This window comes from Marmota monax, unplaced genomic scaffold (assembly GCF_021218885.2).
Source record: "Marmota monax isolate L192 unplaced genomic scaffold, Marmota_monax_Labrador192_F-V1.1 WCK01_AAM20220418_F8-fsc00083, whole genome shotgun sequence".
Lineage (NCBI taxonomy): Eukaryota > Metazoa > Chordata > Mammalia > Rodentia > Sciuridae > Marmota > Marmota monax.
The window spans coordinates 2,361,725-2,388,706 of NW_026692848.1; the positions used below are offsets into that span (position 1 = coordinate 2,361,725).

The window sequence follows — 26,982 nt, forward strand, 5'->3', positions numbered from 1 at the left end:
GTCTGCTGATCTGAGTTCTTTTGGATAAAGACCAGTGAGTGGGGCACTGGGTTGTTAGGATGAGTTAGAGGTGGCCTCAGACGCGGGAACACCACCACCACCTAAAACAGGCACAGAGTACCCAGGACTGTCTGCAGGAGCCCTGGGACGCGGTGCAGCCGCTCGGTTTTCCACGGGCTCCCTCTGGGAGGCCTGCACCCCAGGACACGCAGAGTGACAGGGAAACAGAGTCTGTGCAGGTGGCAGGGGACAGTGGCCAGAGGGGTTCTTAGCCGGTCGCTTTAGGACAGAGGCAGGATCTGGAGCTGACAGATAACCATGCCAGAAACACCCATGCACGTCCCCCTTAGGTCTCCAGCCTATGCTGACCCCTGCCCGGGCTACATCAGGGGAGAACGCAGTCTCTCAGGGAAGGCCTGGGCTCCGCAGGTCTGAGCCCGCCCCACACCTGGGCACGGCTGGGTGCAGACGGGCTGAGCTGCCGTGGGGCTGACTTGGGATCTCGGGAATGCCGTTCTTGGGCACCAGGACTCCGGAGTTTGACAGACCCACTTCCCTTGCTTGGGTCCTGGACTTCAGACCCTGAGCTGCCCACTTTGTGATGCCCAGGGCTCCTGCAGACAGGCCTGGGTGTTCAGTGCCCCCTGTTTTGGGTGGTGGTGGTGTCCCCGTGTCTGAGGCCACCTGCAGCTCATCCTGGACCCAGGCTCTCGACACAGCAGAGGGTGAGCAGAACACGGCTCAGGAGGAGCTGTCATGGAGACGAGCTGTCCCTCGCGGCCAGGAGGGTGCTCTGAAGAGCTGGGTGCGAGAGTCTGTGGTTCAGAGGGTGCCGTCTGCTTTGAGTGCCGTGCCTGGCGGGAAACGTGCAAGTCACCAAGTCAGTGCTGCTCAGTTTGACCGCTGCTCCGCTGGCCCAGCCTCCCGTGGGGGCATGAGGTGAGGCCCACGGTCCCGCGGTGTTCCACTGTGGCCCACCCAGTGTCCTGCGCCGTCGGGTCTTTTACCTCTGTACTTGTCTTGGCCCCTTCTCCTGCTGCCCACCCCGTCGGCGCAGCTGGAATTCAGCTCTCTCTGCCGACAGTTGCTCCTGTCGGTCACCTCTGAGCTTAAAATTCCTCGAGGGCTTCTTCACGTTGATTTTCCCCCTAAAATAAAACAGCGGTCATGGCACCATGTTCAAAAGTGCGCTGGAGCCCGATGCCGTCCCTTCGTGGCACTCCCATCCTCCGTGTGCCCAGGGAGTGGACGGGACGCACAGCAGGCCCGTCCTCAGGGCGGTGATTGTTTCCACCCAGGACTGTGCCTCCATCCTTGGTGCCACCTCCTGGTCCAGGCGGGTAGATGTGTGCGGTGGCTGTTGGCTTGTGACTCACCCTGTGAACTGCCTTCCTGGCTCTTCCTGGAGAGCGAACTACAGAGCAGGGGAGGAAATCTCTCTACCCTCGTAGGCTCAGTACCTGGGGCCTGCAAATCAAACAGACAAGAGCCAGCTCAGGCAGAGAAGTTGTTCACAGGTGAGCAGGAGTGCACTTGAGAGAGCTCAGTGCTGGTGACTCGGGGGTGGCTAGATTTGGGGCAGGGAAAGCCAGGGGGTGGGAGAGGCTCCAGTGGGAGGAGCAGGGGTTCTTGAGGAAAGACCAGGAGGTTTAGGGCAACCAGGAGTGAGAGTGACGATGTGTCTGTAGGCACCGGTGGCTTTGGTACGCCCAGTGTTTGGCAGGATTGCTCTGGTCTGTCCCCTGAAGGGAAGGTGGCTGCAGAGGGATTCAGGTCCTCGTTTCTGGGGAGTCTCAGCTTTGGGTCAGAGAGTGGAGTTTGGAGAAGGCTCCTTTCTGTGCCTTTTGGAGCTCAGACCCCTTCCTGCAGACCCTCCTGGGCCCCGAGGCTGCTGGTGTGGTTCCTGTCTCCTCACAAGGCAGTGTTGTGTCTTTCCCCTGCTGGGGACCCGTCTCATTCAGCCCTGCAGTCCAACCCAGCACCACTCCTGGTGGGACCCTCGATCTCCTGGTGTGCCTTAGTGCCCTGGGGCTCACGCTTGGCCCAGAGACGGCCTGGAGGCCAGCAGCGTCTGTCCCCAGAAGCCTCCAGGAGGCTTGATCTTCTTCACCTGACTGTCCCCGTTACCTAGCTTGGCAACCCCAGAGACTACAGGGACCCCATCTGTGGTCACCTGCTACACACTGAAACCCTGAGACCTTCAGGCAGCCTGGAGGACCCAGGACTCTGCTGGGAAGGCCTCAGCGGCTGCGGGAAGCCCAAAAGAAGGAGCCACAGGGTCACAGCGCCCTCTGGGGCCAGCATCTGCATCTTACACCTGCAGGTCAGAGCAGAAGCTGCCGTCATTTTGGAGACTACAGTTTTCTTTTTTAAAAATCTTATTATATTTATAATAGGAAAATAACTTTAATGTAAATGCACAATAAATAAAAAATACAGTTGAGGTTCAAGATTTTTTCCCTCTATCAACTCTCAGCACATGCATATCCAAGTAGGGTTTAAACATTGACAGGCCAGAGAGGGTTTCCTTTAGCTTTATAAATACATGTAACATTTGTTGCTTTTCCCCAGGGAGCTAAATATGGTACAACATAGAAAATAATTAAAATATAGAAAAGGATAAACATTTAAAATCTCCCTCAGTGAAACCAAACCAAGGGCCACTCTGAAGGGTGAGGGTGCCGTGGTCCTCCCTCTGACCTTTCTCCCTGTCTGTGTCCTCACACCTGCACCTGGGTCAGTGTCTGTGCTCACTGTCCACGTGTGTTCCTGTGGTCGAGTCACCACCACTGATCCGATCCACCAGTATTGCATCATGCTTGCTAAAATGCACTTTTAACATTTCACAACTTCCCCAAATTCTAAAATTTTGAAATCCTGATCTTCAACAACCATAGAGTTTTCCATCACATACCATTCTTTATTTGCGAATCCTTTTTTTCTGGAATATTTGGGTAAATTTTCTATTTTTCATCATGGAAAAGATCATTATGGTTAATGTCTAGATACATCCATCTTTGTCTTTGGGTAAACTTTCAGAAGTTATTGGGACAAAGAATTTGTATATTTTTACATAAGCTTGCTTATTTTCACCTTGCCTTATGTAAAATAGTATTTTAGGTTATTTTAAGAAAAGCACATGGATTCTTGGTCCGAGTTTTCAGCAGCGCCCGAGAGGCCCCATTTTGGTGAATCAGGACTCCCAGTTGGACCCTTTACACTCGCTGCGTGAAACCCTTTGACCAGGTCTCAGGCGGCTTCTCCTTTCTGCCCTCTAGTGGTCACACTGGGAAGTAAGCGATTAACTGGTAAAAACGACAGAAATTAAGCACAAAGGACGAACCAAACTACTCCTGACTGATAAACTGCCCCCAAACCAGCAGGGTGTGATTCACTTCTGCTTTCTTTCTCTGGCCGTGTGGATGATGGTTTCTAGCACTTCCCCCTTCCACTGATACGGAGCCTACCTGTCTTCTTAGAGCAATAGCCTTGGCATGTTCGTTTCTGTCACTGCACAAGGCCAGCCCCTGGCGACGGAGCGCTGTCGGAAGTGGACGGGAAGAAGGAGGCCCTGGACTCTCCTCCAGCTGTCCTCACACTCGTGGCTTTGTTGGTTCCGTGTTTTCCATGGCGTCATCATTCTTATGTGATTTTGTCTTTTCTACTTCAATAATCAGTTGGGTCATGTGCTTCAGCTTCTGCAGCCAACTACTGTCACTCCCATCCACTGCTTAACTGCTTGCTTTCTGTACCACTAATGTCATTGTGTGAATTCTCCTTCCTTTAGTTCTGTGCTGTGACCTGGGGCTTATTGGACAAATGCATTTTTAAAAGTCGTTTGGGAGTAAGTGCCTGGGCATACACAGATGCCACCTGTTGCTAAAGGCTGAATGACACTGGGTGTGTTGTTTTTCCCTCTCCAGCTTAGGGCTTGGGAAGTCAGCCTGAGGCCGGCCTGCTGTGGCCGTCTGTGGGTGCTCTGCCCTGCTCTGGGTGGAGAACCTTACAAACACCCTTGTTCTTCCAGAAAGCGGCCCTGACGATGCATAGATGTTGCTCCTTAGGGACTGTCCAGGAGTGGTTGTGCCAGCAACCACAGGACACCCCAGACTTCAGTGCCGCCTGTCCCCTGACCTACGCCTGGTGTGGCAGCCTGGGTATGGCTCTGGCTCCTGCACTGCGTCCCCAGCCCTCAGTCCTCACCAGCTGCTGGGACCCTGGGGACCTGGGGTCTTGCTTCTGAAAGCTCAGTTGGCTCTTGCCCAGGGGTGACTGTCCTGCCCCTGGGGACATTTGGCCATGTCTGGAGACACTTGAGTGCTTGTAACCGGACTGTGGGTCAGGGAGGCAGGTTTGGGTGTCCAGTGGGTCAGGGCGGGGATGCTGCTAAGCATCAGCAGTGCCCAGCACAGCTGGGTGCCACCAAAGTGCCAATAGCAGGGAGTCAGGTCACAGCCTGGTCCAAGGAAGAGCTGCCCACTGGGCTCTGAACCACCTGCTCCCCAGCCCCAGCTGAGCTCCCTGCTGAGTCTCCCAGATGCCGTCTCCACACCAGGACTGCTCTGTCCTTGGAAAGTTCTCGGGCTGCTTGGCCTCTGCCTAAGTTGAACCTGTTTACGGGGCCAACAGTCCTGTGCCAGCCTCTCGGACCCACAGCGTTTGCCTGGGAAGGGGTTACTTAATAGGAATGTCACCAATAGGCCTCTCTAAAGTGACAACCTTCATAAGATGAGGTGAAGTTGAGAAAGGGCCCCAGAGGTCCCATCTTCCGGCTGGAGGAGTGGTCTCTTGGTAGAGGCCAGCGTCCCTGTTCCCTGGGCTAGTCGGAGGGTCCAGAGAGGAGCTCCAGGGTCTAGCGGATTCTGTGACAGCTAGTTAACAGGCTCTTGGTGGTAGAAAGTCACAAAAGAAGTGGAGGGCTGGATTCGCATGAGTCGGCCTCTGAGGTCGCCCTGGGTGGTTTTAATGGGCTTGCTGGGGGCTCTGCCTATTTGGGTCTGGAGAGCGGAGTCTCTCTCTGCTCCTGATCACTGTGTGAGCCGCTTCCCTCCGCCACACTCCTCCACAGCGTTGTTCAGCCTCACCTGGAGCCCCAGGAGCGAGGTCTGCTGTTGATGGACCAAGACCCCTGAATCTGTGAGCCCTCCTCCACTTCCCCCCTACCATTGTGCTGGCGGGTCTCTCAGTCACAGCAGGGAGAAAGCTGGCTGAAACAGGCCCCCCATCTGCAGACCCGCCTAGGCTGATTGCAAAGCCACATGGTGGACACTCTTCCTGCCTGGTCCCCCTTTAAGTTCAGTATAAAGATAAAGGCTACAGCTAGCATGTTAAGTGCCCATGAAATAACCCCGAGAGGCGCGGGGTCTGGGATTCTTCAAGCCCAGCTCCTCCCGTAGCTTAAACCCCCAGTGGGTGTTTGAACCCAGCTCTGGCTGCGTTGGGTGGGCTCAGGATGGGATCTTTGGCTTCCATGGTGGACTAGTTTGCCAGGGCTTCAGACTGGGCTGATCGCAGGCTAGACAGCACTGTCCCTTGGCCCTGGAGGCTGGACATTACAGACCAAGTGTGGTGGGGCTGGATCCATCAGGGGGTCTCCTTCCTCTTCTCATTAGGACTCAGTTGTTGGATCCCAGCCCACCCTAATGACCTCACTAACATGGCCCCTCTTTCTAGACCCCATCTCCAGGGACAGTGACGTTCCGGGTACTGGCAGCTAGGGCTTGGGCGTATGACTTTTGTAGGATACAATTCGACCTGAGAGCGTCTCTGTCTGTAATGACAGGTGCATTTTAAATTCCCTCTGGATGGATCCTGACTGCGCCCTTTGAGGCACACCTCTTTTCTTCTGTGGCTTGGTTGTACACGGGGCAAGTGTGCCCCTTCTACGCCACGTCCCAGCCCCAAACCTACTCTGAAAGCAGCTCTGTTCAGTTTCGAGGTCTATTTGTGCTGACCCTGCCGTTCAGCCCATTCACCGAGAGCTAGGTGGGATTTTGTGGTATGAAAAAGGCCAGTTGATCCTTCCATTCTCCTTCCAAGGAGCAGCGCGGCTCTTTCTGCTTCTGACCTTGCGAGCATTACTGAGCCACTCTCTCTCAGGAGGGCACACACGCGAGGGTCACTCTCTCTGGTCCTGAGGCTTACAGGAAGCCGATGGGCCATGAGCGGCAGGTTCTCGGGATTGCTTGCTCTCAGCAAACTGCTCTCCCGGCTGGCTGACCTCCGGTGTGTCAGTCATCAACCTGTGACCATGGGGCCAGTGTCTCCCCAGCCTCCTGGCACTGGTGCTCTGTTTGCAGGGAAGCGTTGCCTCCGGCGGGTATGAAATGCACGTACTCGAGCAGGAGTGACCACCATAGCTCCGATCCTCCTCCTCAGGTTGTGGGGGCCCGGGTGGACTTTTCTGGCTGATGGCGTTTGCAGTTAGGTGGTGACAGTGCCTGTGGCTGCACCAAGGGCTGCCTTACTGTCTACTTGTGTATTTGTCCCGTGGTGCTGGGGATGGAACCCAGGGCCCCAGCATGCTAGGCCAGCGCTCCACCACAGGCTGCACCCCGGCCCCGTCGTGCTTTAGGATGGTTAGTGTTATATTAGGTGAAATTCATCTTCATAAAAAACATTGCAAACAAAACCCTAAATCTGAAGGTCACAGAAGCAGAAAATGTCCCCAGGGCAGCCCCTCTCTGCCCTCCCCTTCCTTGCCCCTCTGGGCCCACCCTTCTCACAGCTCAGCTATTTGGCCAGCTTCCCTGTTGGGTTAGGGGCTCTCAGGTCCTCTGGCTGCTGGAGTGGGGCCTCCCGCCTTGTTGTCGGGGACCAGAGGTGGGGGGAGGGGATGAGCACGGGCAGCTCTCTGGGAAGGCCCCGTTCCTGGCTCCCCTCTGCTGGCTGTGTGCTGGGGTCACTCATGCCCTCACCCCAAACGGCCAGGCCAGGCTGCACGGCTTCTGCTGTCCCTTCTGGCCCTCGCCTTCCGGGTCCCAGGCTGCTGCCCTGGCCATCTGTCCCCTCTGGGGAACACTCTCTGTCCTCGTTTGCCCCCACACTGTAGCTGTCTCCCACCCCAAGCTCTAGCACGAAGTCCCAGGAGTGCAGGCTGTCTGTCCACGGCTCATCACCAGGAGTCATCCAGAAACGACTCTCGGCTGGACCCCGAGGCCTGCAGATGTCTGCAGAGAGGTCATTCCTTGGTTGATGCCACAGCATCAAGCTTGTGGCCCTTCAAGTCAATTCCAAACGCAGCTGGCAGGGTCGCGGCAGGGTCACAGCAAGCCCCGGTGGCTGGGGGAGAGGAGGGGACCTGAGGCGGGGGTCAAGGAGACGGCACCGGCTTTCCTCCTCCGCGTCACCACTGTCCAGGTGCACACAGGTGTGCCCTGGAGACCAAAGGCCTGCCTTGTGGGCAGTAACCAGCTTCCGGTTCCCTTGGCCACCCCCTGCAGGGTCCCTCACTGCGTCCTCTGCTGACACCTCGTGGTGAACATGAGAAAGAGGCTTTGGGTGCTTAGAAACTGAAGGCTGATGGTGGACCTGGGAGTGAGGTCCTTGAGATCCGGGGAAGATGCGCAGTTTTCAGGGGAGGGGCCCAAAGAATCAGTCCGACCCCCAAGTCTGGGTAAACCAGCAGTTTAAGCTCATCTCTGGGTAATTCTAAATGAATTCAAAAGAACAGGAACTGAGAATTAATTTCATGGCCCAATTATTTGTAAGAACTAGAACTTTGATTGCTGACGGGCCCAGGCCACTCAGCCCTGTGTACCACCTCTGCTGCTCTGCCTGCCCGGTCCTCACAGGCCTGACCTGGGAGTCAGGCGTGATGGCAGCGCAGACCCTCTCCAACCACTCGTCCACATGAGGAGCCCTAGGAGAGCACAGGCAGGAAGCACCTGGCCAGTCTCCCAAAGAAGGGCCGGAGGGTAGCACTGGCCTCGCAGCCTTGAGGCCTGGGCTCAATTCAAAGAGGGCTGGGGGCCTGGGAGGGCCTGCTGCTGTGACTTGGAAGCCCCTCGCCCCACGTCCTGGCCCATCCCACACTGCTGGGGCCCCCTCGTTCCTGCCCATTCCTTGCTCCAACACCTGGATACAGGCTCTGTCTCACCTCAACCCTGCAAACGAGGACACGGAGCCTGGGTGGTTGAGTGGCTTGCCGAGCTCTGGTGCCTGGTGGGCAGCTGGGGCCGAGTGCCTTGTCCCTGGCAGTGTGTCTCGGGCAGGTTCACCAGCGTGGTGCTCCAGAGTGGGCGTGAAGTGGCGGGCTACGCCTCCCTGAGCACCAGTGCTGACACGCTGTGCACCTCCGTTGGTAAGAACAGCAACGCTGGGCCACCAGCCACCACCACCAAGCGTCAGGTGTGGCCCTTGCCTAGACCCAGGTACCCATTCCACCTAGGAGAGCACCTGAGTCGATTCCAGCAGCAGCTTGCCAGTGGCCGTCCAGATGTGCAGTAGGAGGAAGGGGCACAGTCTCCAGGGTCCTCCATCATCCAGCAAGCAGGGAGGCAAGACGGAGTGAGGGAGCCGGCCCCTTCTGCTCTGTGAACTGCCTGGTCAGAGCTCCAAAGGCGACAGTAAAGGACCTGGGAGGAGTGGGGTTGGCTCAGTCATCCAGACCAGAGAGTCCAAAGCTGCTCGGCTTGGCTTCCACATTGCAGGACATGACCTGTTGTAGGGACAGACGAGGCCAGGCACCCAAGACGGCAGGAAACAGTGTTATTTGGCTGCAGCCAGGCTCAGAGGGCACAGATTTTGCTGTAATCAATCAATCCCCTGAATCCCGAGTTCAGGGAGTTTCAGAGTTTTATCCCCAGCATGTAAGGGGAAGGGCTCAGCAGTTCACAGTCTGCAGAAGTTCATGTAAAATCAGCTTTTTCTCTCACTGTTCAGGGCAAGTTAACCCTTCAAGGACAGCACCTGAGAAGGGGGGAGCCTCTTCTCCCCTCTCTTTCCTCCCCTGTCAGCTGTTACCATGGGCCCATTTGTAACTTATCTTAAAAATGTGGACATCTCTGTGAAGCCCAGCTCAAGGCCAGAGGCCTTGTTTGCACAGTTCTTCAAAGTACTATACTGGATATGTGTGTGAAAAACTAGTAAGGGGGTGTCCAGCACTTGGAGTGCTGGTATCTTCTCGGCCAGTGGCCAGGTAAACAGGGTGACATGAAAATAGGAAGTTTATCTACAGTGGACTCTTTTAAAGAGACTCTTCTGCTGACAGTCCTAACATCAGCCATGGTGAAGAGGGCTTTTCTGTGGAGAAAGGGGTGCCACTTCAGACCCACTTCCTGGAGTTCAGAGACATAGCCAATCCATTTTTGTTTCCAAAATGGCCATTGATCATTTGTCTAGAAACTTCTGACACACCAGAATGTTTGCTGTCCTTCCCCCACAACTCCCGTGAGTTGACAAGTCTCTTCATGGAAGACGCCTGGAGTACTGTCATTTGTACGAGAAGTCCCGTGTCACCTCACCAACCGCAACGACATTAAAGCCACGCTAAACGCATTCTGACGCTCTCAAGCTTGTGGGCCCGTGACGGGTGTGAGCAGGGAAGAGGGACCGACTGGGCTGTGTCAGGAGTTGGGATTTCCTGCAGGGCTCTGACCCCCACTGATGGAAGATCCACAGGGTGTCATTTGGACCCTCTTCTGCCAGCCCTTCTCTTCCACCTCCTCCCCACCTGCCCTACAGAGGCTCCCAGAAGGAGGGATCTGGGAGGAACTTCCTCTCCACTCATGCCCTGGGGCTAAAGAAGCAGGCATTTGGCTGTCCCAGTCCCCCACCCTGGCCCTGGCCCTGTGGGGAGCACACCAGCTTCCCAGGAAGGGTGAGGATGGGGCTGGAGGTGGGGCCTGCTTCACCCTGACTCCCTGGTGTGACCCCGTCATCCGCAGTGTTGACCGAGGTGGAGGCCCTGGAGACCAGAAGGGGAAGGGAGCCCGCTCCACATGAGAGACTTAGCTGCCTGTCTTCTGGGGCACCGAGCTGAGTGCTCCCTGTTTGCCCAGCCCAGTGGGTTCCCTCGGGGCCGGAGGCCCCCGCAGACAGGCTGGGTGCTGGGGGTCGGCTGTGGTTGGGAGGTGGTGGGAGAGTGCAGCATCTGTGCAGCTGGGGTCCCCGTCGCGTGCTCTTTGTGTGCGTTGGAATGGCCCCGACTTCTGCATTGGGTCCCAGCAACGCAGTCACAGAAACCAACTCGCACCGGCGTGAGCAGGTGGCACATGCCATTGAGAAAGGTGGTTCCCAAGGGTCCGCTTCTCCCCACGCTGTGTGGCTTCTCCCTCAGGCAGGGTGTCCGAGGTGCAGGCTGCACACGGCGGCTCTTAGGCCATGGGCACAGGCTGCCGGCCCCTGGAACCCTGGATGGCCTTTGCTGGCCTGGGGTTTCGTGTCCACCTCAGGTAGGCAGGAGATGGGGACACGACTGGCGCAGACGGCGCGCCTGCCAGAGGGGCTTTCTCATCTGGACTAGAGCAGCTAGTGTCCCACAGAAGAAAGGGAGGGGTCTCCAGGAAGGAGAAGGGCGGCTGGCGAGCCCCGGGTGGCTCCTGGGGCCCACCCAGCACCCCGCAGGTGCACCACGGGAAACCAGCAGCAGAGACTGAGCTGCGGAGCTTGGTAGGCGTCACCCGGGGAGGGGACACAGAGGACAAACATGCCCAGCAGTGACTCAACCTGGGCGTCAGGTACGCAGCTGGAAAGCACCCCACGCTGGTGGTCTAGATCTGTCCCCAGGGCGTCTGTGGGTCTGGGCTGGGAACCTGTCAGCTTCCAGATGGTTCCAGTGTGCTCCCAAGATGGCAGCTAGTGGCCAGGGCCCAGACCTGGTGTGGAGCATTGAGGACGCGCTGCTAAAGCGTCTGCGTGTCAGCTGTGTGGGAAGACTGAGGGGCTGCGGCTGAGGACAGCCACCAGCAAGGCTCGGGCCTCTCGTGGTGGATTCCTGAGCTCCTTCTCTAACAGCACATTTTGGGGACACACCCCAAAGTTCATGGTGTTGGTGACCTCCCAGGGCAGTCTGAGGCAGCAGAGGTGTGTCAAGTCCCCCGGGTCCTCTGGCTTCATTCAGAACCTGCTCTCAGACATTGGAGCCCCAGCCCTCAGCTGGGGGTACAGGACGTGGACTGAGTTCTGGGTGGCTCTGCACCTCTGGCTGTTGGCGACCGTGAGCAGAGGGCTAGCGCGTGGGGAGAGGCCCTGCACCCAGGGCAGGTGAGACTTCCGTCCTTGAGCACTGAGGACATCTCCAGGTCACCTCACGTCATTCTCGCCAGAGAGGCTCAGAAGGAGGGAGGTGTGGGGGATGTGCCCCGGGTGTGGGACTGTGACTGTCTGAGCCTGGGGTCCTCCCTAGGCCTGTGCTAGCACACAACAGGCTGAGGTTAAATTTACCCTCAAAGTCACTGGAGAATCATCCTGGATGCAACAGGAGTGTGGAAGTGACCTGAAAGTCCTCCCTGCTCTGCGGTGACGATGCAGGTGGCCGGGTGCTTGCTGTCCCCCAGATTAGACAGCATCTTTTTTCAGTTGAGTTTGAGGTCGGTGAAGGGGACATCGTCACTTCCTCCGGTGGTTTTAAAAGTTGCGCAAACGCTGCGAGTTCCCCTCTGTATCAGGTCTCTCTTGAGAGCTTCCCCACTCTGGACAAGGACCCCCAGTCACTCAAAGGCATGTGGAGACTAATGTTCAGACACAAGAAGGCGGCAGGCAAGGTCGGTACCCGGCGCACTGCTGCCACGGGGAAGCCACATGCTGCGGACACCTCCCGAGACTCACAGGTGCTTTCTCCTCCTTCTGCGTTTCCAGGGCAAAGGTGACGGGACCCCGGCAGAGACGCAGCCAGCCGCGGCCACAGAGGTGAGCAGTGTCCACGTGTGTCTCCCTCCAGGTGGTTAGAGCCCTCCCTGAGGAACGCTCCCGTGAGGTCTTTCTCAATCCCCTGGCTGCTTCAGACTGCCTAGAGTCTAGCCAGAGTAGCCATGGGCCACTTCTGGCAAAGTGGGATTCTGCATGGTGCCCCCTGGACACTGGGCACTCGGGGGCAGCCCGAGGGCAGGTGTGGGCTTGTGCACTGCAGGGTCTGCTGTGGACCAATGGGACTCTCGTCCTGCCAGGCCTGGCCTGGGAGTCGTATTTGGAGTCTGGGGCCCACTGGGGTGACCTTTGAGTGGTCTCATGTGCAATATTCCTTTAAGACCCCCATCTTGCAGCCAAGCGCCGCGGCACAGGCCCGTGGATCCCAGTGACTCAAGAAGCTGAGGAGGGAGGGTCACAGGTCGGAGACCAGCCTGGGCAGCCTAGACCGTGCCTCAGAATAAAATGGAAAAGGTCGTCGGTGTAGCTTGACGGTAGAGCGCCCACATTTCAATCCCCAGTACAAAAAGAAAAACAAACAAAAACAACGCAGAATCGTCTCCCCTGCGCCCTCCCAGCAAGCTGCCATCAGGTGGTGAGAGAGACGCCCAGGGAGACGAGCCTGGCCTGTGGGCGGCCCCGGCAACCTGGCCCACCCGGCTCAGACCTGGTGCTGGGGTGGACAAGGTTCTCAGCAGGAGCTTTTAGGCCCAAGGTGGATTTTTTAGATCAAGATGGATTTCTGCCATGTTTTGATCAGCTCTCTGGGTTCCACTTTCAGTCTTTATTTTTCAGTGTGACCCAGGGCCTCGCATGTACTGGGCACGCGCTCTTCCCTCAGCTACCCCCCACCCAACCTTCAGGTTTTAATCGTCCCATCCCAAGTACGAAAGCTCTCAGGCAGTGCTAGGTTTGTTCCTGACCATCTGGCCCCATAATCAAGTGGGCCAGGAGGCCGCGTGGCCCGTACCCTGCGCTCAGGCTGGTCGGTCTCCGCTAACGCCCTGAGCGGCCTGCTTGGCTGGCGTAGTTGGCATCATTTTTGAAATAAAAGGCCTCTGAGAGGAGCATGAGTCCACCCAAGGGTACCTCTACCTGCCAGGGGGCTGCCTGGCCACGGGTTGTCCTCCACTCTGCAGGGAAGGAGGGTGGCCAAGGCAGGCCTGGTGGACCGACGCAGCCTAAACCTGGGGGACGGTGCTACAGGGCGGTTGCTGAACTGGAAGCCAGAGCCTCGGGCTTTGCAGACGTGCCCAGCACCTGTTGGGGTCTGAATGTGTTTCTACTAACGACCTAACACCAACCAGCTAAATGCGAGTCTTGATGGCGTCACCATGCAGGACTGGGCGTCCTCACCAGCCGTGAAATCTGAGCCAGCAGCAGCACTGTGGTGACAGCAGATGCCTGGCTATGTACGCGTTCAAGGTGGTTCTAGGTATCTTTATCTAAGGGGCTAGCAAATGCCTGGATGCTAGGCTGAGCGGCATCCTAATGTAAATGAAGTCAGAAGAGAAGGTGCGTCGTGGTGGGAGAAACGGAACAAGTGCGCTCCTACGCTCTTCATAATGACTTCCAGTCACTTTTCAGAGTAGCTTTCCAGTTCATGACCTGTTCAGGAAAGAAATAGCTGCTTAAGCTGTAGATGGTGCTTCTTAGAAAGCTTCACTTGGCTTCATGCAGCCGTGTGCGGACCTGTGTTTCTTTGGGAGTTCCAAGTTCTGTTGTCATATGTCTCATCACGTCCATGCTTGGCCTAGGCACTCCAAATGGGAGGGAGTTCTGGTATTGATTCCCCATTTCCTGGTCATAGAAATCAGCACGGGCCAAGGGATGGGTCTGGTGAGCAGTGATAATGGGTTTGCCGATGATGGTTGGTGCCGGTGCTGCTGGTACCTGCGGGAACCAGTGGCTCCTTCCAGGCCTTGTCGCTGAGGGCGGTGGTGGAATTGGGCCCTCCACGGCTGCACTCCAGCTCACCCTGGGCCAGGCACAGGAGGAGTCTGTCTGACGTTGCAGCAAGATGCTCTGCTCCCTTTAAGCCCCAAGGGACTTGGCCACGCTTTCAGGGTCACCCTGAGCTTGATGGGCAGGAGTCCCTTAGGTTTAGGGTAAAACCCACAGATTTGAGGCTGGGGATGCAGCTCAGTGGTAGAGCGCTTGTCCAGCATGTGCAAGGCCTTGGGTTCAAAAGGAAAAGCCCACCAATCAGCCCCAATGCGGTACTACCCTGAGGCACTGCGACGGGTGTGAAGGGGAGCAAGGGGCAGTGGCTTAAGTGGAGGCTTGGTCCCCCTGCACTGGCCACGGCTTCACGCTCTCTCCCTCCCGCCCCCTCTCCATGGGTGTTTCCAACAAGACGGTGAAATCTCAGGCCACAAGAGTATTCTACAACCACAGGACTGCAGCCCCCTCAGGGCCCCTCAGAGGCAGGCACTGGGCCTGGACAGCAAGGGCCACGGAGCCGCTGCTGCCCGGCAGACGACTGCAGGTCTCCTGGGTATGTTTCCTAATAAACCCTGCAGATTGCCTCCAGTTTCAGAGCTGACTGACCTTCCCCTTTCCTATCTTGATTTCATTGTTGATTTTCTTGGATTCATAAAAAGAAATTTTAGAAAAGAGACAAAGAAGTTTAAGATTCCAAAGGGAGAGTGCTTTCCTCTGTCCCCGGACCTACCTTGGCCAGATGTGAGGGCCTGGGCATTCTGCTGAGGAAGAGTCCTGGATTCATCCTCTTTCCTCCCCGCCGTGGGGTGAACACACGTGCCCCCGTCATAGAGTCGCACTCTTCAGTGACCTGTGGATCCGGTGGACCCAGAAGAAAGCAAGCACTTCCCACTGTGTGACACACAGGGACGGGGCCACTCTCCATCATTGTCACCTGGCCTTAGGTCAAGGATGGAGGGACAAGGAGGGCCTTGGGTAGGAAATGGAAATAGCCCTAAGGTTTGTCGTGAGGACACATGGCGGGCCTGACCCCTGGACACGCCCGTCAGCAGGTATGTGCCCACGTGTGGGCGTGTGCTGAGCTCGAATCCTAGTAGCTGCGCAGCAGTCGGCCCTTCTGCCAGACCCTTGATACGCAGTGGGATGCGGACAGCACCTGGGCTACACAGAGCCTCATCGCCGCTGCTGAGGAGCGGGGCACTGGGGAAACACCCGTCCTGGCACCCGTGCCGATGGAGGCCGCGGAGGGTGGAGGCCGGGCCTGCAGGACGCCGGGCCATGGCGCAGCACCGCTGTCACAGACCCTTTCCGTCTTCCCCCGCCACGCCAGCTCCTCTCCCTGCTCGAGGATCCGAGCGGTTTCTGTTTCCGTCTCTCCCTGGTCCTTCCTGGCCTCTTCCTGACTCCTGGGCACGGGACGCTGGCAGTGGCCGGCGCCTCTTGTTTTCGTTGGGTTTTGTAATGTGGAGGTGGTAGCTGAAGCTTGGCGATAAAACACAATCTGGTTTTTCAGTCGGTTCTTAGACGGGAGTCTCCGCGACGGCTGGTGTTCATGCAGAAGCCCTTGCCAGGGCCGGCCTCTGACCCAGGGCTCCAGGTCCACTCCCACCTGGGGACTGGCTTGGATTGCCGAGCGGAGGCACCTCACGTGTGGACGGGCAGGGAGGGGCGCCGGTGGTGGGGGCCTCGCGGTGGGTGAGGACCTCAGGGGCAGATGGGGTCTGAGGGACGCTTCTGGAACAGGGTGGCAGCTGGCGGAGGGTACGCCCACCAGCAAGCAGAGACGACGTCTTGGTGGTTTCTGTGTTCCATGAGCCATGGCCAGAGGGAAACGCAGCGCCATTCCTGTGCTCAGGGTGAGAGGGGCCTGGAGATCTGTGGGTGCCGCAGCAGGACTGGGGGGGGGGGTACTGGGAAGTGTGTTCAGAGTCAGGAAGATCCTTTCATCAAAGCCAGACTTTCCCATTCCTTTGGGACGACTGGAGAAAACCTAGGCATTAACTTCAGGAGAAACTGTTGACCCCGTTTATGGCATTTGCTCTGGCCACCGCCCAGCCCCCAATAAGCGATACCCCAGGGCTTAGAGTCCCTGGGGAGAGACAGACGCCCACGGACTCTCCTCGAGTTCCAGGATCCAGGGACCTCTCTTTTCTTCTGGGTGCTTTTCTATAATTTCCAAAGAAGTTTACGCTACGGGTACAGTGATCGTAGTTTGGCAACTCAGGCGAGGCGCGCCTCACCCGGGAGCATTAGGATGACCCGCAGGCACAGGGCCAGGCTGCGGGGCAGATGGCACTAGAGTCTCCTCCGTCAGAGGCCTCTGCTCTTCAAGACAAGGGCAGAGGGCTTCCCCCCGCTCACTGACCAAGCTGCCACAACTCACCAAGGTGACCTAAAGCTGTGGCGACGGCTCCCGCAGCCACCCACAGGAGACCTTCTGCCTGAGCCTGCAGTTCTCCTGAATCTCTGTCACAGCACAGCCCTAGGACATGACCTCACAAAGCAGGAGGGAGGACAGTGAGGTGGGAGGGCAGCGCGCCCCACTCCCTTCCTCCATGGCAAGAGCAGATGGCCAGAGCCCGCACCCCTCGGCTGCCCAGCTGAAGGGCGGTGCGAGCCTCAGGCCTAGGGAGCAGGCGGCCTGCTGTCTGGACTCTTCCCAAGGCAGCCCGACGTCCTGCTTGGTTTAGGGCAGACTTCCTAAATCCTGGTGTTGGAGAGAGCTGGAGGAGTGGACATCCATGACCCACTGGAAGCTCAGTGGGTTCAGCATGCACCGTCGCCTCGGCCCCTCCTGAGCCCCAGTGAGCTCTGCACGCTGAGCCAGATGTGAGCACCGGATGCCGTGGGGACGCAGCGTCACGTGCAGCACGTGGGAGGCCTGGCCTGGAGGGTCCTGCCAAGCCCCAGGGCGGCTGTGGACGCGCCTGCCAAGCTGCAGCCTGGTGACACTGTGAGCCCTCTTGGGCTCGGGGCTCTGCAGAGCCTGGCCTGAGTCACAGCTTGTCCAGGGAGTTATTTCACAGGCCCCGTGGCGGTCCCCAGCTCCGTGGCCTGCAGTGAGATGGGTGCTGTGGTTCTTTCCATGGCCTTTCACTGTGTTGACCGCCTTCTCTCCAGCAGTCCCCTCTTCCTGCCCTTCGTTACAGTCCTGGCTGCCCACAGTGAGGGGAGGACTAAGAGAGCCCCCGCCTGGAGCCCGGAGTCCTGCACGGCCTGTTCTTCCCCTGGGCTGTGTGGTCCGGGTCAGGGCTGGCCGGCAGCATGGGTGTCCACTGGAGAGAGGACCACTCAGGGGAAGCTTCCTGATGTCCTGGGCTCTCTGTTCTTTCCTCGCACACGTGTTTACACACATCCATGGAAGCCTGTGCGTGCACAGACAGATGTGCTGTGAGAGTGGCCGTGTGACACAGAGCGTGGTGTGCGCACGGACCCTGGTGTGGACACAGGTGTGACTGGGGCTGCAGGCCTCAGGCCCTGTGACACAGCCTTGTCCGTGGCAGTGAGCAAGACTCTCTGGGGTGGCTCACCGTGTTGGCATCAGGCCCCGTGATTAGGGAAGCACACTGTCCGGGGCTCCTGGACCTCAGTCGCTGGACCGGCTGCACCCTGGCCTGCAGCACCTTCTACCCACAGCTGCTCGGTCCCATCTGCCCTGGGGCATTGCCTGCCCTTCTTTCCAGCTGACTCCCTCTTTCCTCACCATGGTCCAGTATTTCCCACCTGAACGGCCCTAGGACAGAGGAGAGCAGCTCCGCGCTGCTGGACCCAGCACCAGGGTCCTGGCTCTCACTGGCCACATCTGCTGCCGAGCCCTCCCTGACCCCTCCTGTGGAGTGTGCTGTGACTGGATCCAGGCCATCCCCAGGCCATGTGCTGAAGCCTTGGGCACAGCTGTAGCTCTGCTGGGTGGTGGTGGAACCTTCAGCAGGGGGGGCCCAGTGGAGGAAGTTAGGTCACTAGGGCGGGCCCTGGTTGGGACATGGGCCCCTGGCCCTTTGTCTCTCTTTGCTTCCTGGCCACCATGAGGTGAGCAGCCTCCTTTACCATGTGTTCCCACCATGACATGCTGCCTTGCCCTGGGCCCAAAGGCAATGGAGCCAAGAGATCATATACTGAAACCTCTGCAATTATGAGCCAAAATAAACCTTTCCTTCTTTTTGATTATCTCAGGTGCTTTGTTATAGTGCCAGAAAGCTGACTAACACAGAGAGGCTCCTCTCTCAGCTTTGGCTGTCAGGTTCTTTCCACCTTCCTCTTGCTCCTTCCCTGGGCTCCTTTCTTCACCTGTCACTGTCTACTGACCAAGGCCCTTCCATGCCCCTGTGCAAGGGCCTAGCACACTTCTCTCCATGCTCCCTTGCCCAGTGGGAGCGGTGCCCTCTCTAACTCAGAGTCCTCGGAGTTGGGGAACAGTGTGATAAGATGGTCTCTAAGAGGAAGCGTGGGTGGCCTGGTGTCAGAGCCGCACCCAGGTAGACATCACTTTTGGAACTCTCAGCACTTTCCATTACTTCTAGACAAACAGTAAGGATCACAACAACCCTGCTTTCCCGAAGTTCGTGGGAATGTCACGACTGGGCCATGGCATACCTAGACAGCCCTCTGACCTGTGGCTTCCACATCCACAGATGCCACGGGTGGGGACCAAAAACATCCAAGGAGGCAATGGCCCTGGACTGGCACGCACGGCCTGATGGGCTTACGTGGCGCTCACCTGCGTCAGGGTCGCAAGTGACCTGCAGGTGACTTAGGATCCACAGGAGCATTGTGTAGGTCACCTGAAAAATCTGTCACTGTACACAGGGGACCTGTGTCCTTGGGAGTTGGTATCTGCCAGGGGTCCGGGAGCCACCCCTGGGCACAGGGCCCGACTCTGACTCAGTGTTTGACGGCAGGTGTGCAGAGAAGGCCAAGTCACGCAGCCACGATTCTGGGACAGACACCGAGAAGGATGCTGGGTCCTTCCTCCTCGTCAGGGTGGGAGCACAGGCACATCTCTGGTTGTGCCACGGGCTCTGGAGCCTGGCTTGTGCCCTGGACTGCCCCCTGATGTGTGAGCGCTTCCCGGTGCTCTGCCCGCACAGGAGGGGGACGGTCTGGCCGCTTTGTTCCCCAAGCTGTTTCCCAGACAGAACGTCTGCTCAGCGCTGTCTTCGCTCTCCTTTAACCAAGCCTTGCCCAGTGTCCCTCACGTTTCTGAGCGCCCTGCGGACATTGCTCATTCATCCTCCTGGCCACACACAGTAGTGCCCTGGGCCTGCTTCCTGCCCGGGCACGTGGCCCTGAGTGACGGACCTGCTCTGGCTGAGAGGAGGCCCTTTCCCAGGGTGCTCCCGCTGGACAGATGCCCTCCACCTGCCGGGATGTGCTGGGGGCTTGCGTGTTCTTCCTGTCACACTGCACACCTGTTGGCTCTGGGTGGGACTTCCAGGGGCAGTGGTGGAGGAGGACGGCCTTCAACTGTGGCACAGGGTATGAGTGGACACTCCAGTGTATCCCACGAGGAGGAGGGTGGGAAGGAGAGCGTGGGGGAGGCCGGCCTCACCTTGCTGGTGGCCGGAGGAGGTGCCACACCACACCTGTCCTTCCCCACAGGGGCCCGTGGCCCTGTGGTCCCGCTGGCCTGTCTCCCCTGGCTGACCCCAATGGCACTGTCCTCAGCACAGGTCTGGGGTGACACCAAGTGGCCAGAGGTGTGGAGACACAGTGCTGTGGGTGGCAGGAAGACATGGCCCATTTGCAGGCTCAGCGTGGTGGCTGACGGGCCATCATGGAGCCGTGGTGGTTGACTCCCTGGGCCTCAGGGGGACCATTGTGATTCTGGTGCTGGAGTGTGGATGCCCATGTGACAATAGTGAGTCCTTTAATGCAGCTGCTGACAAACATCGAGCTGTTTTTGACAATAATTTCTTTAAAACGTGGCTGGAGATGAATAGGCCAAGGTCATTTGGCAGCTCCCGCGGTACAGAAGGAAAGGCCACTGCATGGGGTTGTCACCATGGCAACGTCCCATCCACAAACTTACATCCACCTGCAATTATGTCCCATTAAAAATGAAAGGTTGCCGCCACAAAGCCGCCAGCTCTGTCGTGACCAGGGATCACAGGCCCGTCTGCTTGGCTAATGCACCTTCAAAGGCACCAAGTCCTGGGAACCACCTGTTAACTGTCAGGGACCTTCTCACTGAGTGGCACCGGGGAACTGGGAATGCAGCTGATCCTGTGGGTCCCTCCAGCCCCCACCTGCTCCTCTGCTTTCCTTTCACACATTTCCCAAGTCAGGGCTTGAGAATTGGGGAGAAGAGTCGCCGGGAGCTTCTGCTCCCAGCATCTGAGCAAAAGGGGTGCGGCAGGAAAGGCCCACGCCCGCGGCTGAGCGCTTCAGGCTGCCCCAGGACTTGTGCTCGTCTAAGCCACGCGAGCTCCCAGGAATGAAAGAGCTCAAAGCCCCGAGTCTGTACCCAGACCTGAGTCTGCGCTGTGGTGTCCCCGCCTGGGCAGTGTCTGCTCCCTGGGTGGCAGTCTCCATCTCTGACACTGTGGAGGCTTGTCGGGCTTCACTCCGGCTCCTTCTTTGGGGTGTTACAGGGTCATTTCCTAAGAAGCCTTTAACTTTAGTGTGTTGTGCACCAAAGTAAACCCACTCCCCTCTCTGCAGACACCCACGGCCAGGGGACAGTGCTGTGACAATGTGTACCACTTCCACACGTGAGATAAGCCTGTTTTCTAAGGGGTTGAATAGGTCACAAATAGTGAAAATGAATGTTTTTCTCCCAGCACTGGGGATTGAGCCCCGGGATGCTCTACCACTGAGCTAACCCCAGTTTTTATTTCTGAGACAGATCTTGCTGCCTTGCCCAGGCTGGCCTTGAAGTTGATGTCCTCCTGCCTCAGGCTCCTGAGTCCCTGGGACTGCAGGGTGTCACACACTGGCTCTGACAGAACTCAACCTCCAGGCATCTGGAAGCCCCAAGGAGGGGCACCATCTGCCTGAGGCGGGTGCTTGGCCTTCAACCGTGGCACAGGGTGTGAGCGGACGCTCCAGTGTGTCCCTGGAAGAGGTGATCCCAGGGTTCTGAGGCCCAGGCCTTCTCGGAGGGGGGTGTGAACTGACTGTAGGGAACTGGAGCTGGGTTCAGCCACTGATGGTGTGACAAAGGAGGTCCAGTACGGTGACGTGCAGGAATCGCCCAGCACCAGATAGGACAAGAGACGGGGGTTGGTGAGGACAGGCAGAGCGTGTTTCTGGCCATCTCCCCATTCCCCATGGGTCCACTGTCAGTAGCTGGAAGCAGTTAAGACATTTTTGAAAGCAGGAGTTTCCCTCTGTTGCCATAGCCGTCCTAAGACAGGGTGTGTGCACGGGCGTGTGCGTGTCTCTGTGGCGGGGTCGGGTGAAGGAGGCCACCTGATGCAGGGTACAAGCCAGAGCCAGTGCTAACACCATCCTTGCATAATCACGGGGCGGTAGGTCACCCACCATTTTATCCACCTTCTCTCTGTTAGCACCCTTTATCTAGTCTAAGGAAGCAGGGAGGTGTGGTCCTGTGCAGCAGAGGCAGGTGGCAGCCTGGCCTGCCACAGGTAGAGGGTGCGTGTGGGGAGGCTTCCGGGCCGGCACTCCTGGCCTTGGACAGCCTTTCTCATATGATAGTTCCCTGTGCGTCTCCAGCTCGGTGGGCTCTGCCAGATGTCGCACCAACCCTGTTAGGATTCAGAGGAGCGTAAGTAGGTCTGCACTTAGAGCTGAGGACTGGCCCGCCTGGGGGCTGCTCTCTCCTGGCTTTCCCCTTTCTTTTCAGAGTTCAGAGAACTGGGTTTGTCTGCAGCCAGCACCTCCACCTCCCTGCTAACGCCTGCAGGGTGGGGGCCTCCGGCTCCGAGAGAGGGGCGAGGGGGAAGGAGGGGCGAGGAGGAGGGAGGGGCGAGGGGGAGGGAGGGGAGAGGGGGAGGGAGGGGAGAGGTGCCAGGTGCTGGCTGCCTGGTGACAAGCCGGCCACGCTGAGGGAGGTGATAAAGGAAGAGGCGGCCACCGTGGGTAGAATGGCTCCAGCCACATGCCAGTGGAGCCCGTGCCCTGGCCCTTGACAGACAGGATGACCGGGCTGCCGTACAGAAAGCTGCAGAAGCTGTTTCTCAGAAAGGTAAGAGAGTGCGGCTGGGAAGGGCCTGGGAGTGCCTTTCACTCCTGCAGGGACTTGCCAGAGTGAGAGGGCTCAGCCAGGAGGGCCCAGGAGAGGAGGAACGCCGACTTCTGGGCAGAGCACTCTCATGCCCCTTAGATGGGAAGGTGTGCCAGGGGGCAAGTGTGCCAGGCGACAGGTGTGCCAGGCAGCAGGTGTGCCAGGCGGCAGGTGTGCCAGGGGGCAGGCGTGCCAGGGGCTGGTGTGCCAGGCGGCAGGTGTGCCAGGGGGCATGTGTGCCAGGCGGCAGGTGTGCCAGGCGGCAGGTGTGCCAGGCGGCAGGCGTGCCAGGGGCTGGTGTGCCAGGCGGCAGGTGTGCCAGGGGCCGGTGTGCCAGGCGGCAGGCGTGCCAGGCAGCAGGTGTGCCAGGCGGCAGGTGTGCCAGGCGGCAGGTGTGCCAGGCAGCAGGCGTGCCAGGCGGCAGGTGTGCCAGGCGGCAGGTGTGCCAGGCTTCAGGCCGCAGGTGCTCCCACAGAGCAGGGCATCTGTGCAGGCTCTCTTCCTCGTCCGCTCTCTGGTTTGGACTGTGCTGGAGCCTCGGTAAACTTGATCTTGTTCTTCAGTGGCCTTTTCCTAAACTCGGGCACGTGCCGCAGTCCTGCAAGTTAAGAAGTAAAAAAAAGAAACGGTGGCAGAGGTGGTGACAGAGGTGGTGCTCACCGAGAGGCTGGTTTCTAGGTGGAGAGAATCAACTCATTACTATCTAGCAGTTTACCTTTAAAAATTCTGTTTGCTTTTTAAAAATGATTTGCTACTGTGCTAAAATATACACACAGGATGTGCTATTGTAGTCATTTTTATGTGTGTAGTTCAGGGTCATTAAGCACAGCCGCACTGCGGCCATCACTATCGTCCACACTTAGAACCTCATCTCCCAAACTAAGAGCCTGTCCCCAGTGGACACTGGTTTCCCTCTCTTGCCCCCAGATTTGCCCATTTTCAAGCTAACAATCCACAAGAATTTTCTGTCACCTGCAGTAAGAATGAGTCTGTCCACAGTCCAAAGTGTGAGAGCACCTCCATCTATTTCCGGGGCTTATTAGAGAATTACTTCTAATCCTTGTTGCATACTTCTTTTTAAAAAGGGAAAGTATCAAATACCCTTTGAAAAGTCACTGCACACCCAGGGAGACTTGATTTGTGAGTCTTAACCTTTTTCAAAGAACTGACTTTCCAACTAGGCGCACACAGCTTTTCCTAGTGTGAGGAGACGTGTTCTGACTTTCTGGTGTCTGGGCACAGCTCTAAGGGGTATATGCTTAGTTATTTGCAGGTTTATGCTTAATATTCTTATGTTTGTAGATCTTTGCACATGAAAATAAAGTTTAAGGGAAGTTGTGTTTCACTTTAAAGTAAGTCCTAAAACAACACTTGCAATGACTTCATAAGGTGAGTGAAAGTTGCCTCTATCCACTTTTGGGGTTAAGAATGCTAAACCCTGATGACTTAAGAGGCATGGCTAGACTCAGAAGCACAGGCAGCACACAAGGCCAGTCCTAGCACTTGGGTCTGTTTCACCCTGGGGACGGCTTCTCCTATGAGTGCTTGCTTTATTAAGGGAACATCACGTCTATGGGAGAATTAACACCTCGTCTTTCCCCAAAGACTTACGAAGCTCAGCATATTCTCTGCAAGACTGAAAATAAAGGTCAAGTGCCCAGGTGGAGGTGAGGAAGAGGGTTCAGGAGGGAAGGCAGCGCTCAGCCTGAGGTCGGACCCAGTGCACATCCAGGGCTTATGGGGGGACACATCTATTTCCCTGTCTGAGCCCCAGGAGGATGCCCCCAGGGGCCTCATAGAAAGGACGCCCCACAAAACCCAAGGCTTCTCCTGAGCTCCCTCCTGCTAACTCTCCTCCTGCTCTGGGCTTCCTACATGGCCCTAAGTGGAGTGGCACGTCCCTCCTCGTAGCAGTAGTCCCCTGAGCAGGCATCTCCTGGCCCCGGGGCCTGCCATTCCTCAGAATCACAAGACCTGTATCGTAAACACTGGACGTTGTTTTTAAACTGGCAGATTTTGTTCATTCAAGACCTTTCCCACGTAGGCCACTTGGGAACCCCTGTCCTGTGTGACGAGTGCCCCCAGCGCGTGGCCGACTCCCCTGGAGGTGGGGTCTACGTGGCTGGGGCTCTGGGGCCAGTTGTCCAGGGAGGGGTGAAGGACAGAGCTGAGCTGCAGACAGAATCCAAGTGTGCACAGAGACATCTGCGTGTTGGGTTGGCGGATGTCTGGCCAGGTCTCTCCTGAGCTTCAGAGAGGTTGCCACCTCCATGTGGGGAGTCCTGGAGCCTCTGTCCCTCCTCGTCACTGAGCCGGGACAGCTGTGTGGATTTCCTGTCTCGTGGCTGCTGCTGCTGCTGGTAACTGTCCTGGGGTGGGAACCACGTTAGCAAAGGCGGGCTGCCTTCTGCTGAGGTGCAGCCCGCCTTTCTGCCCGCAGGCAGGCCGTTCCCGCAGAGGACCACGCCACCACGGGGTCCTGTGGCTGGACTCATCTGAGCCGAGGTGTTGGCTCGAAACACAAAGTGATGTCAGAGAGACAGCTGGTAGGAGGCTGGTAAGCAGGCCAGCTCGGAGCCGGTGGCGTTTATCTCAGGAGGGGACGTTTGTGTTTAGCAGGAGACAGGAAAGGACCCCCACAGGACTGTACTATTGTGGGTCTCTACAGAGCCCCACTTTCTGCAGTTATGACTAGAGCTTTGTTTGTAGGGGTTCAGCTCAGCGTGGACACGGTGGGGGGCCACCCTGAGACCAGAGCTGCAGCCCTCCGTCCACCTGGGGGGCTCCGTGGACACTCACTGTTGAGGTTTGATCTGTGCCCGGCCCAGCAGTGCCACCAGGAGAAGGAAGACGGCCTCTCTGGTGCTCGAGCCCAGCAGCACGCAGCCCTTGCCCTCCCCTGGAGGCAGCCCGCAGAGTGGGGCCGGCGGAGAGGTCTGCCTCGGGCCTGCCTGTGGGCTGCCACCTTGCCCTGCCTTCCAGAGCCCGAGTCACACAACGACCGGCAGCTGGCGGCAGCCCGAGGTCCGGGCCAGCAGAGCCATGCAGAGGGCAGGAGGAGAGTCTGTCTTGGGGCAGAGCATGGGAGCTTCAGAGCCAGAGGGGTCAGGCCACCATCGCCCCAAAGTGTGGGCTCTCTCTGGTCCAGATTTTGCCAGGAAACAAATGACAACTAATACAGAATTATTGGAAATTGGGGGAGATGGTGTGGGGAGCAGAGGGAGAGACCAGAGGGAGAGACGAGAGACGAGAGGGAGACCCGGGCTCCAGTCCCGCTTCGCCCTGGAGAAAGCCGACTCTCTTGGCTGCATCTTTCTGTCTATGGAGAGGTCTGAGTTCTCATACCAAGACTCGTCCTCGTTGGTGACAGCCTTAACCGTCATCCTGGTCTATCGCCTGAATTAATCTGCATACTTAATAACCATTGATAAACTCACTAATGTCTCCTTTTCAAACCACCATCTCCCTATGTTTTTACTGTCTTGTGAGTAAAATCTTTCTCTCTCCCTGAAGACTTACTCTGTTTATTCCCATCTGTCTCTGTAGACCTAAGTCTGTCCCCTTGTTACTGAATCAGAGGGTTCTTGAGGCACCCAAGCCTGATATCCTCTGATCCCGGGTGAGCTTCATGGATATGATTTGGGCGTGGGTTCTGCCTGTGGGTTTCCATCCTGTAACAGATGGGCCCAGCATATGTAGGTGCTGCTGTTTGAAATGCAGGATCCCAGCCGGGCTCGGCCAGGGAGGCAAGAGACAGGTCTTCCCACCCGACCGCTGTGCAGGGTCGTGCTCTCAACAGCCCACAGTCCCGGAGGGCAGGCGCCCCCAGCTGTTGGTGTCTCATACTTGAAGTGTGTATCTGGTCCTTGTCCTGACACACACCTGCTCACATCCTGGACTCTCTGGAGAGGTGAGAGTCTTTGTAGGATGAGGGGACATGGGCACATGTAGGATGAGGCCAAGGCAGGACTGGCCAAGGCCTAAAGGTTGAGCTCCTGTGTGATGGAGCCGCCACAGAATCTCAGAAGGAAGGGGTCTGGCGAGCCTCGGGGTGGCTGAGGATGTGCGGGGGCCGAGGCGGCGCCTGGAGCGGGCCTGGGAACTCCAGCCGTCCCATTCCTCTGTGGCCTTGTGAGCCAGTCAGCATGGCGTCCGGGAGCCACTGGAGCAGATTACAGACCCAGGAGGGGACTGTGGGGACCTTGGGCTACAGCCTGTCAGGCAGAAGGGAAGGGCTGTTGGGGGGCAGCCCGGGACTGAGCCCCCCACCCCGTGGCGCCCCCAGCTCTGGGTGGAGTGTGAGAAGTGACCGGCTGCTGTTCAGCTCCAGGGCTGCTGGGGGAGCACCTGCAGGTGTGGTGACAGGTGAGTCTGGTGTTGCCTGGTGTCGGAGTGCTGGCTGTGAGGACAGAGGACAGGGCACCCTGGGCTTTCTGCTGTCCCTGTCCCAGATTTTAAAATGTGGCAATAGCCTCAAAAGGGGAGTTTGGAATAGGTCATGTGACTAAGAGGAGCACCCTGGACCGGTGGTATCCCTGGCTCAGGGCAGCAGGCGCGTCCCAGCCACTGGCGTGTTCTCCAGCCCTCCCCACACGCCGTCGACTAGCTTCTTCACTGACGGAGAACTTGCAGGGGCCAGAGGAGTGCTCAGGGGCCACAGTGCCTGCAGGTCCGGCAAGGGCTGGCACGGCCTGGGGACCAGAGAGGCCAGCGGCCAGCGCCACCCTGCACCTTGCCCCTGTGTCCTCCCTGGCAGGGAAGTGGCAGCAGGGCCATCCATCCTCCCCAAGACAGGCCCTGTTTCCTGAGTCACCAGTTGTAGGGTAGGGGCTGCAGCTTTCTTGTCTGGAAGGTCATTTCACAGAGTACCAGGACGGTTTGGCTGCCCAAAAGTGCCCTTGGGATCTTAAGCAGCCGGAGGCAGGGAGAATGGCCTGCTCCCAGAGGGCCACCTCCGAGCAGCTGCGGCCCACACTGCCCTGGCCCCTGCCTCTCTGAACAGACAC

The 26,982-nt window shown here is 57.9% G+C and overlaps 1 protein-coding gene across 2 annotated transcripts in view; it reads left to right on the forward strand.

The window, feature by feature from the left end:
* The window catches only part of Rps6ka2 (ribosomal protein S6 kinase A2), a 298,320-nt gene that overhangs the window by 45,368 nt on the left and 225,970 nt on the right, over window positions 1–26,982 (forward strand). Inside the window, exon 4 of one of the 2 annotated variants that reach the window (XM_058580915.1) lies at window positions 11,800–11,850. The exons of the other annotated variant lie outside the window; for it this stretch is intronic. Coding sequence (XP_058436898.1) covers window positions 11,800–11,850 — 51 coding nt within the window. The remainder of the gene's footprint in view (window positions 1–11,799; window positions 11,851–26,982) is intronic. 2 annotated transcript variants of the gene reach the window in all.